The 15,209-nt window shown below is 42.9% G+C and overlaps 1 protein-coding gene across 5 annotated transcripts in view; it reads left to right on the top strand.

Annotated features, from left to right (window-relative positions):
• LOC133359879 (deleted in malignant brain tumors 1 protein-like) overlaps window positions 1–15,209 on the top strand; it is a 144,005-nt gene that overhangs the window by 58,204 nt on the left and 70,592 nt on the right. For all 5 annotated transcript variants that reach the window (XM_061578440.1, XM_061578438.1, XM_061578436.1 and 2 more), the window contains 5 exons: window positions 3,038–3,070; window positions 9,019–9,057; window positions 11,286–11,588; window positions 12,596–12,895; window positions 15,147–15,191. In XM_061578440.1, coding sequence (XP_061434424.1) covers window positions 3,038–3,070; window positions 9,019–9,057; window positions 11,286–11,588; window positions 12,596–12,895; window positions 15,147–15,191 — 720 coding nt within the window. The remainder of the gene's footprint in view (window positions 1–3,037; window positions 3,071–9,018; window positions 9,058–11,285; window positions 11,589–12,595; window positions 12,896–15,146; window positions 15,192–15,209) is intronic.

Raw genomic sequence — 15,209 nt, 5'->3', positions numbered from 1 at the left:
ATGTTGAAGATGGCGGCGGCTTCCCGCCGCGGCGGCGACAAGATGGCGGCTTCTCGCCGTTCGTCACCGACCACACCCAAGATGGCGGCGTCCTGCCGCGTGTCGGAGAGGGCGGGAAGCGTGGGCCAGGCCCCAATGGCGGACGGCTCATCCCCACTTGAAGGCTCACCGCTTGCAGGCCCGCCGCGTGGCCAATCCGGCATCGTCGCCGGCGCCACCAGGGTGACAAAATCCAGCAGAACGGCCTGCAGCGATGCAAGTTGGACCGCCACGTGGTCGCTGGAGGACGTGCACCGGCGGCCGTTTCTTCGTCGTTGGAAGACGTAACAAGTGGGTTACGCTTTTTCAAGTTCTCGGCCATCTTCCTCGATGTTATTTAGCCTTGAAAAAGTCCACTTCTGACTCCAATGTAATAAAGGACTCCTTCACAAGATGTCGCTCTCCGTTGATCCTTTATTTAGATTCTTCTCCTCCGCACCCGGCTGGCCTCCTCCTCGGACTAGCGTCTCCTCTCGTGTGCCACGCACCCCCTGCTAGCCCCTCCGCTAGCCCCGTGCACCCCGCACGCTCCTCTAGCCACTCTGCTAGCCCCGTGCACACCGCACGCTCCGCTAGCCACTCCGCTAGCCCCGTGCACCCCGCACGCTCCGCAAGCCACTCCGCTAGCCCGTGCACTCTGCACGCTCCGCTAGCCACTCCGCTAGCCCCGTGCACCCCGCACGCTCCGCTAGCCACTCCGCTAGCCCCGTGCACCTGGCTGACGGTGTCCCAAGCCCCATCAGCCACGTGGCTGATGGCGCGGCGGCAACCCAACGTGGTCCCGCCTCTTTACTACATCGACTCGCCCTGATCTCTTCCGGGCTCCCTCCTTTAACCTCTCTCCCATGTGATCCTGACTCCTCCCTCTCGGATCGTCACATCCGGCCTTTCCATTTACGCTCGCATTACACTTACAGTCACGAAAGCTTCAAATCTAGAATCATCAACTTCTTGTTACTCACATCAGCTAGCTAGCTAGCAACTACACAACAAGCTAGCCATAACGTAAAGGTGACGTTAACTAACTGTTGGCAAGCTAGCTAACGTTAGCATACTGTACTTACATCAACACATAGATATAATATACTAGAGGTGTAACGGCAGGTACAGGACTTTCGGTTCGGTACGCGCTGTGATCAGAATGAATATAGTCTAGTTCTAATCACGCACGTTACTTTTTTGTGTGCAGAACAAAAATTATAGTGTCATGCTTTTAGTCGAATCAGACTGACTTCGAAAGGCCTAACGTTGTGCTAGTTAATTCTGATATACGTTACAGCCAGTTAAATTGGCATGCTGGTAACTTGCAGTAACGTATAACAATGTTCAACTGCTACCACAACTTTGTAAAAAAAGTTGTTCGCTAAAATAATTAAACATGTCTTACCTTTGGGAGAATGGCAGTCCCTGAAACGTGTCTGTGGAAGATGATTGATATCCACGTGGTGCGAAAAAATGCCTTGAGTTGGGGCGGAAGTGTAACGTAATTAAATTAAAAAACCTCCCGATTAGTAAAATGTTTGACTTTCCTGATAAAATACAATTAAATTCTACTCAGTTATTGATGGTTGATTTTATTCGAACAAAACTGAGTAAAATACAATAAATAAATAATAGAAATGTGTTGAATTCAGCTCAATGTGATTACAAACTCCACATAGTCTGTTTTATGTACAGTATAGGCTACACTTATATATTTATTATTATTTTACCTCTTATAGCTTGGTACCGTACCACTTTCCGCAGTTTTCACTCTGCAAGTGACTCAAAGTACGTTTTGAGTAGTGTTTTGAGTAGTGTTTTGAGCAATGTTTACAGCGTGGAATTTTATATATTAATAAAGGGGAGGCGCCCCCCTGCATCACGATTTACTGCTGGAAGACAAAGGCGGTTGGTGAGGCTCTGATCCTATGGAATACATATCATCTTGGTCGTGTGTGATTGACCTGTTTCGCATTGTATTTCTTCTGAATGACCCTAGGTCTAAAACTTCATGATTGTTATTTATTTTATTGAATTTATTTCTACGTGACTTTACCAAAAGAACCAAAGATAATTATTATTTGGCTCATGCCTCACCAAGATTTGTGTTATACCATAGTTACCACAGGTATTCTGAGGGTTTTATTAACCTTTGATCTCCGTCTGTATCACCAGGGATCCGTGCTTATTGAAGTTATATTTTGATATCCTGAGTTTGACGAAATAGCTAAGCTTCGACTTTTTACTGTTGAAAAAATAACTATCACCAGTTGCAATGTTCCCCGTCCCTGTTGCTCTCGCCGTCCGTCCGAGGAGATCCGTGGCCCCTGCTGTTTGTCCGTGTTTTATGGAGGCCTTTTAAGCCTGGTAGAGATTTCCCTTGAATCTCACTATCCCCCCACTCCTTGCACCGGTTTTTTTTATTACATTTTATGGCTACTTCCTTGCCCCAGCTCTACATCCAGGTCAAACTTATAAAAAAAATAGGCAGAATCATTCTTAATATACATTTTTGGAAAAAGGCATATATATACAACACACTTCACGTGGCCTCAAAGTGCACCTGGCCTGGCACAGGTGCCGTGGTGACATCACCGTCACTTAACAAATAGCGGGAATTGGTGTGTGCATGTGCATAATTGAGGCAACTCGTTGCCCCCCCCCCCTTCCGACTACCAGCGAGCATCAGGAACTGAGATAAAATATTTTTTTCAATTAATGTTTATTTTAAATTGCATTTACTATAAAACATGTTTTACAGTGTTACATGCAATTGTTCGAGTATGAGTTTAACAATGCTTTCCTTTATGTTGAACTGTAACACATTTCATAAACACCACCATATGGGAATTTAAATACAATGTATTATTGTGATCCGATTTACGAGCCGTTCTACTTACGAACAGGTCTCAGAAACGAATTATGTTCATAACTAGACCATTTAAACCTGCTGCTCAAGAAACCAGACTTTACTAATCCCAATGACCCAATTATTGTTTATTTGATTCTCTTTCAGCCTTGACAACTTCAACTACATCTGAATCAATGAGTAAGTACAATTTCACTCGTCATTTTACATTGAGCTTGGTTTATTAACGCACATTCAAACTCTAGAAAAAATACCTTAAAATGTTTAAGTAAAACAATAATTAGCATACCTCATATGGGCGGAGGTAGCACGTGGCAAACAAGATCCTATTCTTGAACTAATATTATTTCTATGGATAGGGGTTGGGGTAGTGATAGGGGCAGTGGGAGGAGGAGTGATAGGGGTAGATGTAGTGGTGTAGGTAGCGACCTATATTACATCTAATCTCAAACATTCTAAGAGAACACCGAGTGGCAGCTGTCCCTGTGTAGCACACAGTGACTCAGCACCAGCGTGCAAGTGGGCATTGATTCTATCAGGAGGTCCAATGTTTGCTATGTGTTATCCCATTTGAGCAATTTGTGGTGTAATTTCTCAAATTTGTCAAATTGACTATGACACCAGCACACAAACATGATTTAAATGTTTTTTTTACTTCCATAATGAAGCAGAGGACACATATTTAATGGTTAATACACCCAGGTTAATACACCCAGAGTATTAACCAGGCCATCCTGCCAGATTCGAACTGCGGACATCTGCAGCAAGTGGCGAATGTACTACTGTTTGGAGATGTCACCGAATAGAGATGTAGACCACGAAGAAAGACTACACTTTTTGTTTCCCCCCCCTTTTTCGATGGCCAAGTGCTTCGTTAAACACTGATGATGACGATGATGCAGATTATAACTTTGATGACAACTACAATGGTGATTTTAATGAATATCGATAAGTTATAATAATTTCAACTTGGACCGTACACAATATTTACCCACTCTCAAAGAGATTTAAATGTTTTTTTTACTTCCATAATGAAGCAGAGGACACATTTAATGGTTAATACACCCAGGTTAATACACCCAGAGTATTAACCAGGCCATCCTGCCAGATTCGAACTGCGGACATCTGCAGCAAGTGGCGAATGTACTACTGTTTGGAGATGTCACCGAATAGAGATGTAGACCACGAAGAAAGACTACACTTTTTGTTCCCCCCCCCCCCCCCTTTTTCGATGGCCAAGTGCTTCGTTAAACACTGATGATGACGATGATGCAGATTATAACTTTGATGACAACTACAACTTGGACCGTACACAATATTTCCCCACGCTCAAAGAGAGAGAGAGAGGGAATAACTTGGAAGTGCAAGTCGCCGCATGTGAGTGGTATGGTAGCTGCCAGGTGATGAGCGGCACTAAATTCCCCCCCCAAGCTCTGTGGTCCTCTATGTATGTAGGTGTTATTGGCCAATGAATGAGTGTTTACACGTGGGAGAAAATCCAAAAACACAGAGAAAACGCACGCGTGCAAGGGACAATACTTTATCCCAAACATATTATTCATTAATTACGTTGTTGAGCCAGCTGACCAGGATTGGGAAAAACCACGCCCACTTTTTATCCAGTCTTTATGTATCTATATGAGTCACTCTGTATTTATATGTATAGTAGATTATCGATTATCCGGCGCACAATTACATACGGCTTCCAATATTTTCCTGCGGTCCCAGGCCGATCCGGCGAAACCGGCAAAACAGCTCCAAAGGCTGTAACCAGTCCAGCGATCGGCACTGTGCCTAACAAAAAAAGTAGCTATGCCTGATTTCAGTGTCAAATATTATATACAGTACATAATAAACTACATACAACAACTTAAACAATCCATAATAGAGGTTTTCTGGGTTATATCACGTAAATATATAAATGTGTACTTTAAACCCGCCACCACCCGACACAGCCAACTCGTAAGGGTTGTCACGTAAACAGAACATGCCAATTTGTCACATGCTAGTGACGTGCTAGTAACGAATTGGCATGTTCTGTTTACGTGACAACCCTTACTAGTTGGCTGTCGGGTGGTGGCGCGTTTTAACGACACATTTATATATTTACGCGATCGAAACCAAAAAAACTAAATTATGGATGATATTGGTCGCGAAATCCTACGTGTTAAACTTAAACAATGACAATACTGAACGCATATAATTTTTTCATGCATAATAACAAATAAAAACTTATATAGTGCCATCCAGCCAAAAGTTATTCGACTTTCACTGGAGCACCTGTATAAAGGCTGCATCAGTCTGGCAATTGTCAACAACAAATAATTGAAACAAGAGCGTATAGTACGTATATCACTCCATTCAGAATCTTCGAGATTGAGTGGTAATTATGGTACAGTAAAAAGGTAACTTTTTAGAGTAGGATATTTATTTTTCTCTATTTATACGTAATAATTAGTGATTATCCAGCATTTTTGGAAATCCAGCATCCCTTTTTCCCGCTACGCCACCAGATAATCGATGATCTGTATCTCTATGAGGCGTTATGTATTTGTAGTCAGTCCAACTGAGTCGCAGATGTTATCTTGGGAGCAACACCTTTTATTTACATTAACACCAACACAACATAATGTAACCTACACTCGGGTGTTGAATGCCCATCTAACCACTCTATGGCAGAACTAGACACGGTCCCACTATCCCGGTCCTGGACCACAAGCTGGGTCCCGGACCGTGTGGCTAGAGGTTTCTTCAACCCGACGTGGATCTTCTCTCACCAACAGACAAGAACCCCGGGCCCCTCACGGCCCCCGTTATATCGGGCCGGGTTGGGGCTGGCTCCGCCTCTCACCCAGCCCACCTTCTCGGTCTCTCAAGCTCTTTCCCGAAGGCTCCCGAGAGCTCTTCTATACCACGTGACTGCCCAGCGGCAGGTCAACCAGCGTATCATGCCCCAACGTAACCCTGCTGTCTGACACTCTCTCTCGCTCCCTCGCCGGGAGCCCACACCGCACACTGCCGTGGCCTTGCAGGCCCGGAACCACACAGTGACATTCCCAGTCACTACATATTTATGAGTTTATTTGTCTCCATGAGTATATCTGTATCTCCATTAGTCTTTATATAGCTTTATCTATCGCAATGGGTCTATATGTGAGTTCATTGTATTAAGTTGTTGAGTCACCTGGCTAGCGTTGGCAAAACTTAACCCACTTTTTACCCAAGCAACTGAACAACAGCACAGATGAACTTCGTGTTTCTAACCTAACATTAAAACCAAAAATAACAAGTTCAAGAATCACAATTAAGAGAAAAACAACATATATACTAGTAAAAATAATAAAAATAACAAAAAATGAAACTTTAAATTTGAATTAAATAACATTTTCTGTTTAAACAGGGGAAAGAGTTAATTTTCCTTCAATCTGTTAAGGAGATTTAATTTAGTGTGCTCATTAACCCTTACCCATTCCGATTCCCCGCATACATACGTCATTGAAAATAAATTGGAAGAGTCACGAAAATTAAATAACTTTATCTATTCCGAGGCTCCCACAGGGTCATGTGGAAGGGCATGTGGTACAGTTTGGTGTTCGCTATCATAGAGTGCGGTCTTGTCGGTACAGTTTTTTGCGGTGTTTTTAAAAACAATGGCGCTATGCCTCTCTAAATACAATTAACGCTGAACAGCTTGCATGTTCCAATATTCAGCGGTGAACGGAACCCACCCTGCAACTTACAGACGTCTCTGAACGGGAGGTTAAGGTGCTTCGTGCAGATTCGACAGGTAGAGTTCATAATTGTTGAACTGCATTCTCCCCGCCAGACAGGATATAGAACCTAGAATTAAAATGAGAATCTTAATTTAAACTGCAGGAGGAATCCAATTAACTATGGAGCTCGGTAGGGGTAAATCAATATGTTACAATAACACAATACAAAACACGATAGGAGTGCAATTCCTGCTTATTTTTCATTGATAAATGCATGCTTGGGCATGGCAGAAAAACAAAAACAGCCCCAGACCACAGCAAGACAACTCACAGTCCCTCAATAACAGTACACATTCAAATTAAAATATCAATATGTAGTGACATCGCTGGATGTCACCATGCTGTAGGTGCAGTACCGGCCCTAGTGGGCACGGTGTGTGTCGACCTGAAGGGAAAGTCAGGTAAGGCCATGACAGCCTAATTGACCCGGGAAGACACGTGACCGGTTATAATGACAGAGGGTCACTTGATGGAACCGAGTTTCTTCGTGAAGGTTCTGGAAAAGGGGCATGGCCAGGGGCGGAGTCGGTCACGCCGGACAAAAATATAAGCGGAGTCCCGAGAGGGAGCCGGGCTGTCCGTCCCGGGGAAGAAACCCTTTGTCTACTATCTCCAATCTCCAAGTCCTCCAGCACGTGGACCCAGACAGAATGCTGCTGGTCCTGGTCCGACGTTTATAGTTACCTTGTAAACTGTGTAGTTCGCCAGGGTGGTTACCACCCTAGGTTGTTGTCATGTTAAGGGGAAAGTTACCCCTTTGTGTTGAAGTAATAAATGCGCTGTCTCCGAGTTTAAGTGTGCGACTTAGTTAAACCCACTACAAATACACAGGTTAAGATCAAGGCTAGAAATACATTGGCCAATGTGGTTGTATCCAGCACTAATATTCCCATCATCATACAGATCCATGGGCAGATAGTCCATAGGTGTACACTGCACATAATCTTCTGCTTCAGGATATTTTTGGATGGAAGTTATTATTTGAAGGAAGATGCAAGGGGAAGGAGTTTCAAATCATTTGCGTGATCCACCAATCTTTGACTCCACTGGGCTGGTTGACAGACATGCACCACCACTGCCTAGATTATAAGTTGATGTAGCCATCAGGAAGTGTAATTTAAGAAGACTTTCAGGACCTCATAGGCCCCTTCACATAAGAAGATACACGAATATAATTGACGGGCTGCCTGGTCACGGACAAAGGTCGGAGACTTCCAAGACCGTTGATGGTGTCTTTATCCTGAGGTTGAACAGCCCCGCTCTCTGTTCACGCACCGCTTATAACTGCCCCCATTCTCGATCCTTCGGGAAGGTTCAGTCCCCCAACCACGTGACCACCGAGCTCCACCTTGGGGCCCCTAGCTCCCCTCTATCCGGTCACGTGTCCTGTTGGGTTCACGCAGCGTGTCACGGCCTGACATGACCCCCGTGACACCCGCCTACAGCCCCCATACCGAGCCAACACAGTAGTGACGTCATATTCCCTACGGTCATACAGTCCCGACACAGTAGTGACGACGTATGTCACTACATATGTAATACACCGTATCCACATATAGTGACATCGCGGATGTCACTGTGTGGTGCCGGCCCCAGAAAGGCACAGCATGCGATGCACTTACATGGCGGATATCACGTATGTAGTGACATCGTGGATGTCACTGGGTAATGTCGGCTCTAGCGAGGCACGGCGTGCAATGTATTACCATCACGGATACCCCGAATATGTGGGTGTAGTACCAGCCCTAGACGGGGCTCGGTCAGCACTGAGTCATAGTGCTCAGTGGCACCACGCGTGGCGTGCAGTGCTGACTCCTATAGGATGGAGTGTGAGTGTGTCAGCCATGAAATGAGGTTACCCCAGGCCAAAGCACTCTGGTTGACCCTGGAAGGCATGTGACGGGTAAGATTTACACAGGGGCCCCAAGTGGAGGCTGGGGTGGTCACGTGCCGGGGCGAGATCCTGCTTGAGGGTTCGAGAAGGTGGTCATGGCCAAGGGCGGAGCTAGACACGGCCAGCGAGAATTTAAACCGGGTCCCCGAGAGGGACCTGGGTTCTGCGTTGCTGTTGTCATCTAAAGATCTACGCCCATAGGTTCTTATCTGGTAAAGGGGCAGTTACCCCTTTGTGTTAAGTGTGTTGGTTTTAATAAATGTGTTGCTTCCAAAGAGTACGTCTGCGACTCAGTTTAATCCACTACACATATTTAGAATCACATTAATTGACCGATGTAATTATAATAATGTAATAATGATATGGTTAGGTATTAATGGGTTGACAATGTGTCCATGTGTTTTAACTGCCTTTTGTAATAAGTAAATAAATCGATGAACATGTACTTTTTGCTTCCTCAGCATCTACTGTTTACCCATGGAAAATAACTAACTCATCAAGTAAGTGTTTTGCACTAACATTACATTCATGATATCATGTTTACCATCTGTATTATTAGTTGCATGATTACCGATACCCCAATGAAGCCCTCATATTTTTTATCATATATAAGTAAGAAAGAAAGCAGTCGGGAACACATCCCCATATACACAATGGTATGATGACCCCTTTTAGTACTGATTCGATTAGTGCTCATTTCTATAGGAACGCATTTTGAGTACTAAGCGAGGTCTGACTGTTTAGAAAAGTAAAAGCGCTTCAGCAGTACACATAAAGGCCAGATGGGTTGATGGCCATGGGGCAAGACTGTTGAACGAAAACACACTGTTTTTTTTTTACCAGATAAAGCCCACTGAGCTGTAGTTCTTTTTCAGAAGCGACCTGACTACAAATTATAGCTCAGTAGCTTATCTTGTGGAAATTTATAGCAGCCAAATACTCGAAATAAATGTGTATACAGTGAGGGAAAAAATTATTTGATCCCCTGCTGATTTTGTACGTTTGCCCACTGACAAAGAAATGATCAGTCTATAATTTTAATGGTAGGTTTATTTGAACAGTGAGAGACAGAATAACAACAACAAAATCCAGAAAAACGCATGTCAAAATGCTATACATTGATTTGCATTTTAATGAGGGAAATAAGTATTTGACCCCCTCTCAATCAAAAAGATTTCTGGCTCCCAGGTGTCTTTTATACAGGAAACGAGCTGAGATTAGGAGCACTTTTTGACATGCGTTTTTCTGGATGTTGTTGTTGTTATTCTGTCTCTCACTGTTCAAATAAACCTACCATTAAAATTATAGGTTGATCATTTATTTGTCAGTGGGCAAACGTACAAAATCAGCAGGGGATCAAATACAATTTCCCCTCACTCTATATATGGAGAGAAAATATGGAGGACGTGGAGAAAGATCCACGCAACGACCGGGAGAGAGAGAACACGAAGACTCCAAATATACAGGCACCAGAGTCGTGATTTAACTCACAGGGGAGATACAATCTTGCCACAATGGCGCCCAGAACGGCAGCTCCAGGAATACTTCCTAGACGTTGATGACTGCAAAGATGGCAACGATGAGATCAGCTGATGTGTGGGTGTAATGGTTTGTGGCGTCATGGGACCATCTCGGGTAGCAATTAATGATATTCACCCTTCAGTCAGTTGATCTTGCCTGATAAGGATACCATTAGGTTATTATAACCTATTTAGTGTCATGCATTGTTTCCCAAACTCTTTAACAACTGTTCAGTTAACATGCAATTTCAATTGTGAGATTTTACATTTTGGCTTAAAACTTTCGTGACTACAGGAATTCATATTCTATGGTTCTTTCAGTAAAGTCACGTAGATAGAAAAATAAGAACAATAAAATAATAAAAATGAAAATAAAGTGAATACAAAATAATAAAATATCACGACGTTTCGATCGCAACACAAGTGGTCATCATCAACACAAGATCCAGGTCCGATTTAACACAGTGCATGAAATTCGTGACCTGATCCCATAATTGAAGGACAAGATTTCTGACATGCAATATCCCGGCATCTACAACTAAGCTGTATCTGCGGCAGCAGTTACATTGGGGAAACCAAACGACATGTCTCAGACCGTGTTCGTGAACATAAGGCAGATCTGAAACACGGCAGTACCAATATTTCTGCCGTGGCTGATCACGTGAAATTGATTTCTCTAAGACGATGGTACTTTGCAAGCCGACTGGCTATCAACAAAGATTTGTTCACGAAGCCATTCATATATACAAACACAGACACAATTTCAACCGAGACGACGGTTTTAAACTCAGCAATCATTGGAAAGATGTCATCAACCACTTTGGGTCATGACTTGATTTGTGTGGGTGTGTGGAACGAGGTGCAATGCTTTGATTGGTGTAGACCTACTGCCGGTGTTGGGGCCCTCTCCTACATTAACATTAGCTGCCCCGCCCATCTATAAACCTTTATAAACAGCTTGCCCTCAGAGGATAACCTCCCTGTTCCTGATGACGACCACTTGTGTTGTGATCGAAACGTCTTGATATTTTATTATTTTGTATTCACTTTATTTTTTATCATTTTATTGCTATTATTTTTCTTTTTTCTACGTGACTTTACCGAACGAACCATAGAATATGTATTTCAATTGTGAGGTTTCATAATTGCGCATATCCGAATTGTTAACGAGGAAATCATAAAGCGTGAAATGTTTTTCTTTCTCACAGATGCGACCCTGCGTCTGGTCGATGGGCTGTACAGCTGCCAGGGCCGAGTGGAGATACTTCAGAATGGCACATGGGAGAGTGTATGCTTCTATTACCCATACATTAGCTATGCTGTGTGCGAGGAGTTGGGCTGTGGCCAATCATACCCCTACTATTATTACGGAGTGGAAGGATATAACACTGCATTGGTCGCTTCATGCACGGGATTAGAGAATTCCCTGTCACAGTGTACACTATCGCAAGAAAACCGATACTGCAGAGGTGATACTTGGGATACAATGAAGAGCTATGTTTCATGCTCAGGTATGCCTTTAAACATATATTCTAACTGAATGAAACCCAGGGTGACACACACACGATTCCATTGTTTGCAGTGGTGGCTTATGGTTCCAGTTAGAGCGATAGAAAGTGTCAAACCCTGTTCTGCACTGCTCATAGTCTGTACAGCATCCACAAGAGCCCAGTGGTGACAGCTCAACACCGCTGCATTTAATGTACACCGGTGTTGAGCAACACCTGAGGTGTTTTAAACACCTGAGGTGGAGATTTCCGCTTCCTAAACTGGATCCCATCACTCGGGATGCCAGGTTTTAATTCACGAAATGTGCAACAATATCTGCCGAAAAGTTAGAATAAGCCCTGATAAAGTGGACAGCAAATGGAGCAATATATAGTAACGTGTCTTAGATTGATTTGCAGAAGCCTAAAAATAATATTTTCTCAATTTGCACTCAGTTTCTAGTATTTTATTCCGAATATGTTATGGAACTTTTTTTAGACGTTAAGTATTTTTTTCTAAGAAAGTGCTTTACCCTTTCCGGCAATAATACAGGAGATGTTAACATGTAAAACACCAAATAGACACCTATTCCAAGGCTAAAATTGTCCCATAGATATTATGTATTTCTTTAATTGTGTTAAATTTAAAATAATTATTTTATTGGGTCTTCCATTTTATTTTCACAAGTTATATTTAATACTTTTTATTGTGATTTATTTTACAGTCTTGACATTCTGTGGTTTTATATTCAACAGTTTACTGTTTTTAATTGAATCACTGGTTAAAAAAAATATAATCACAACTTTAATTGTGTTTCTAGAGATTGCATATTAATACCTGTGTCGTGATTTATTCATTATGGATTATGATAAAATAAGATAAGAAAGATGAATAGTAAAACTAAATGGACACAGGAAGTGACTACTGGCTGTAAATAGATTCCTGAAGAGCTAATTATAATGAAAGCATTACACTTTGTATTATGTACTTATGCGTCATGTTTTGCAATGGCTTTTATTTTGATCTGCAGCTGCAGGGCTTCGTCTGGTTGGTGGAAACAACCGCTGTGAGGGCCGGATGGAAGTCCAAAAGAACGGCATGTGGGGCGAGCTATGCAGCTCCACTTTGGACAGAAACATCGGAGATGGCATTTGCCGTCTCCTTGGCTGTGGCTGGAGCCTTGCCTATGGAAACCTGTCAGCATTTGGACAAGGAAATGGAACCATTTTCCCAGATAACTTAAACACAGTTGGCAACAGGATATACGAGAACCTTGCATATGGAACCAATGATTGCAACCATTTCCAGACAGCTGCCATCATTTGTGAAGGTGAGCAATGAATTGTTTTTGGTTTTGATAATTGAAAGTACTTGTAAATATCATTGTCTTGTTGCATACATTTTCTTACAGAGTTCTATTAAATATTTTGAATAATTTTTTCTATATTTCCCAAAAGGAGGGTTTGTTCCTGATTAAAACTACATTTTAGTAGCCATTGCGAGTATTCACAATGTGACTTTCCCCACCCACTACCCATCATCCATCACTACTTTCTAGGAAGCGGGATTTCATGGTAGTGGTTGTTAAACACAGAATTAGACCACTTTTTCCCAAAAACAAAGGGGCTAACCGAAAAGGGCTGACATCTAGCAACTGCCTGGTGCAGATCTCTAGAATGAATAGCTCAACCCAGCCATCCAACTGGTTAAATCGATTCTAGATTTGAAGCTTTCGTGACTGCAAGGATTCATACTCTTAGTTCTTTCGGTAAAGTCACGTAGGTAAAAAAATGAAATTAAAATTAATAAAATAAAATAAAAATCATGACGTTTTGGAGGCAACACAAGTCTCTGTCATCAGGTGGGACCGTCACAGCCAGATTTGCTGCATCAAGTGAGGCAGGGAACAAGATGCAAGCTCTTAAATACAAGTTAAGGGGGAGGAGAGGGGGGGAGGAGCTTATCAGAATGTGGTAGCCAATGAATGGAACGTATCGGGAGGGGGGGGGGGCTAAAACAGGGCACGAGGTGCTCGTGGGCGTCGTCGACGTGGACGTGTTTGTGCGCAAGTCACTGTTGATGCACATGATAGAAAAGAAACGAAAATGCCCATGTTTATACCAGTGTTGGCTGACAATAAAGAGAGTACTGTTAAACGCTGGGGATGTTAACATTCGGTAAAGTAAAATAGTGCCTGTCAGATAAGATGGTCTAAAAATGTGTAGTTAAATCTTTTTTGCGTAGTTAATAACATCTTTCCAATGATTACTAAGTTTGTACCCATCATCACGGTTGACATTATGTCTGTGTTTGTATATCTGAATGGCTTCGTGTACAAACATTTGATGGTAGCCAGAGGGTTTGCAGAGCACCTTAGTCTCGGAAAAAACAATATCATGAGAGCCCACCGAGTTGTAGCAATGATCGGCAATGGCGGAATACTCAATTTTGCCGTGTTTCAAATCTGACTTGTGCTCGTGGACACGATCAGAAACATGACGTTTCGTTTCCCCAATGTAACAGTCACCACAGCTGCAACTCAGTTTATAGACTCCAGGGTATTGCAAGTCAGGGATGACATCCTTCACAGATGGAATTAGATCACGGATTTTATGTACTGTACTGAATCGGACTTGGATCTTATGTTTGTTTAGAATGTTAACATCCCCAGCGTTTTAACAGTACTCTCTTTATTGTCAGCCAACACTGGTATAGACATGGGCATTTTCGTTTATTTTCTATCATATGCATCAACAGTGACTTGCGCACAAACACGTCCACGTCGACGACGCCCACGAGCACCTCGTGCCCTCTTTTAGCCCCCCCCCCGTCCCGATACGTTCCATTCATTGGCTACCACATTCTGATAAGCTCCTCCCCCCCTCTCCTCCCCCTTAACTTGTATTTAAGAGCTTGCATCTTGTTCCCTGCCTCACTTGATGCAGCAAATCTGGCTGTGACGGTCCCACCTGATGATGGAGACTTGTGTTGCCTCCGAAACGTCGTGATTTTTATTTTATTTTATTAATTTAAATTTCATTTTTTACCTACGTGACTTTACCGAAAGAACTAAGAGTATGGTTAAATCGAGATTGCAACTCTGATTAGTGCAACAGGCACTGTGGATTAATAGAACGCATTAAGATAATGGACACATGGAGGGTACTTGGGCCTGCTCTCCTAATGTTAAGAAGAGGCTCTCCACACAAAAGTCAAACCTCTTCTTTCACATATTTTTATTTTGCAAAATTCTGATTCACGATTTAATATTTCAACTACTGTATTTGCATTATGTGGGAGGGGTATTGTACTTGGACAGTACAGCTAGGCACACCTACAAGTACTGTACTTGAACAGTATAGTACTGTAGCAGATTGTTGCTCGTGTGCCGCCATCCACAGGCTGCGTTTGGCTGTCAGGTGCTGCACGATTTTAACTACGCAGATTTGGTCAGATCCATGTGGTCCAACATACAATAAATTTAGAATCCTAATATTGGCTGTGAAATCAACTATGTTACTTTATGTTGTGATTGCCTGTTCGAAATACAAACTTTGTTATCCCCCCCTCCACCCCATCAGCTGCAGGGAATCAAAACTATACAATGATCACAACTACCTCGACAAGTAAGTACATTGGGGAGG

The sequence above is a fragment of the Lethenteron reissneri genome, chromosome 66, assembly GCF_015708825.2.
Source record: "Lethenteron reissneri isolate LAM-NWPU_2019-01 chromosome 66, ASM1570882v1, whole genome shotgun sequence".
NCBI lineage: Eukaryota > Metazoa > Chordata > Hyperoartia > Petromyzontiformes > Petromyzontidae > Lethenteron > Lethenteron reissneri.
This window is presented reverse-complemented; position numbering and strand designations above follow the sequence as displayed.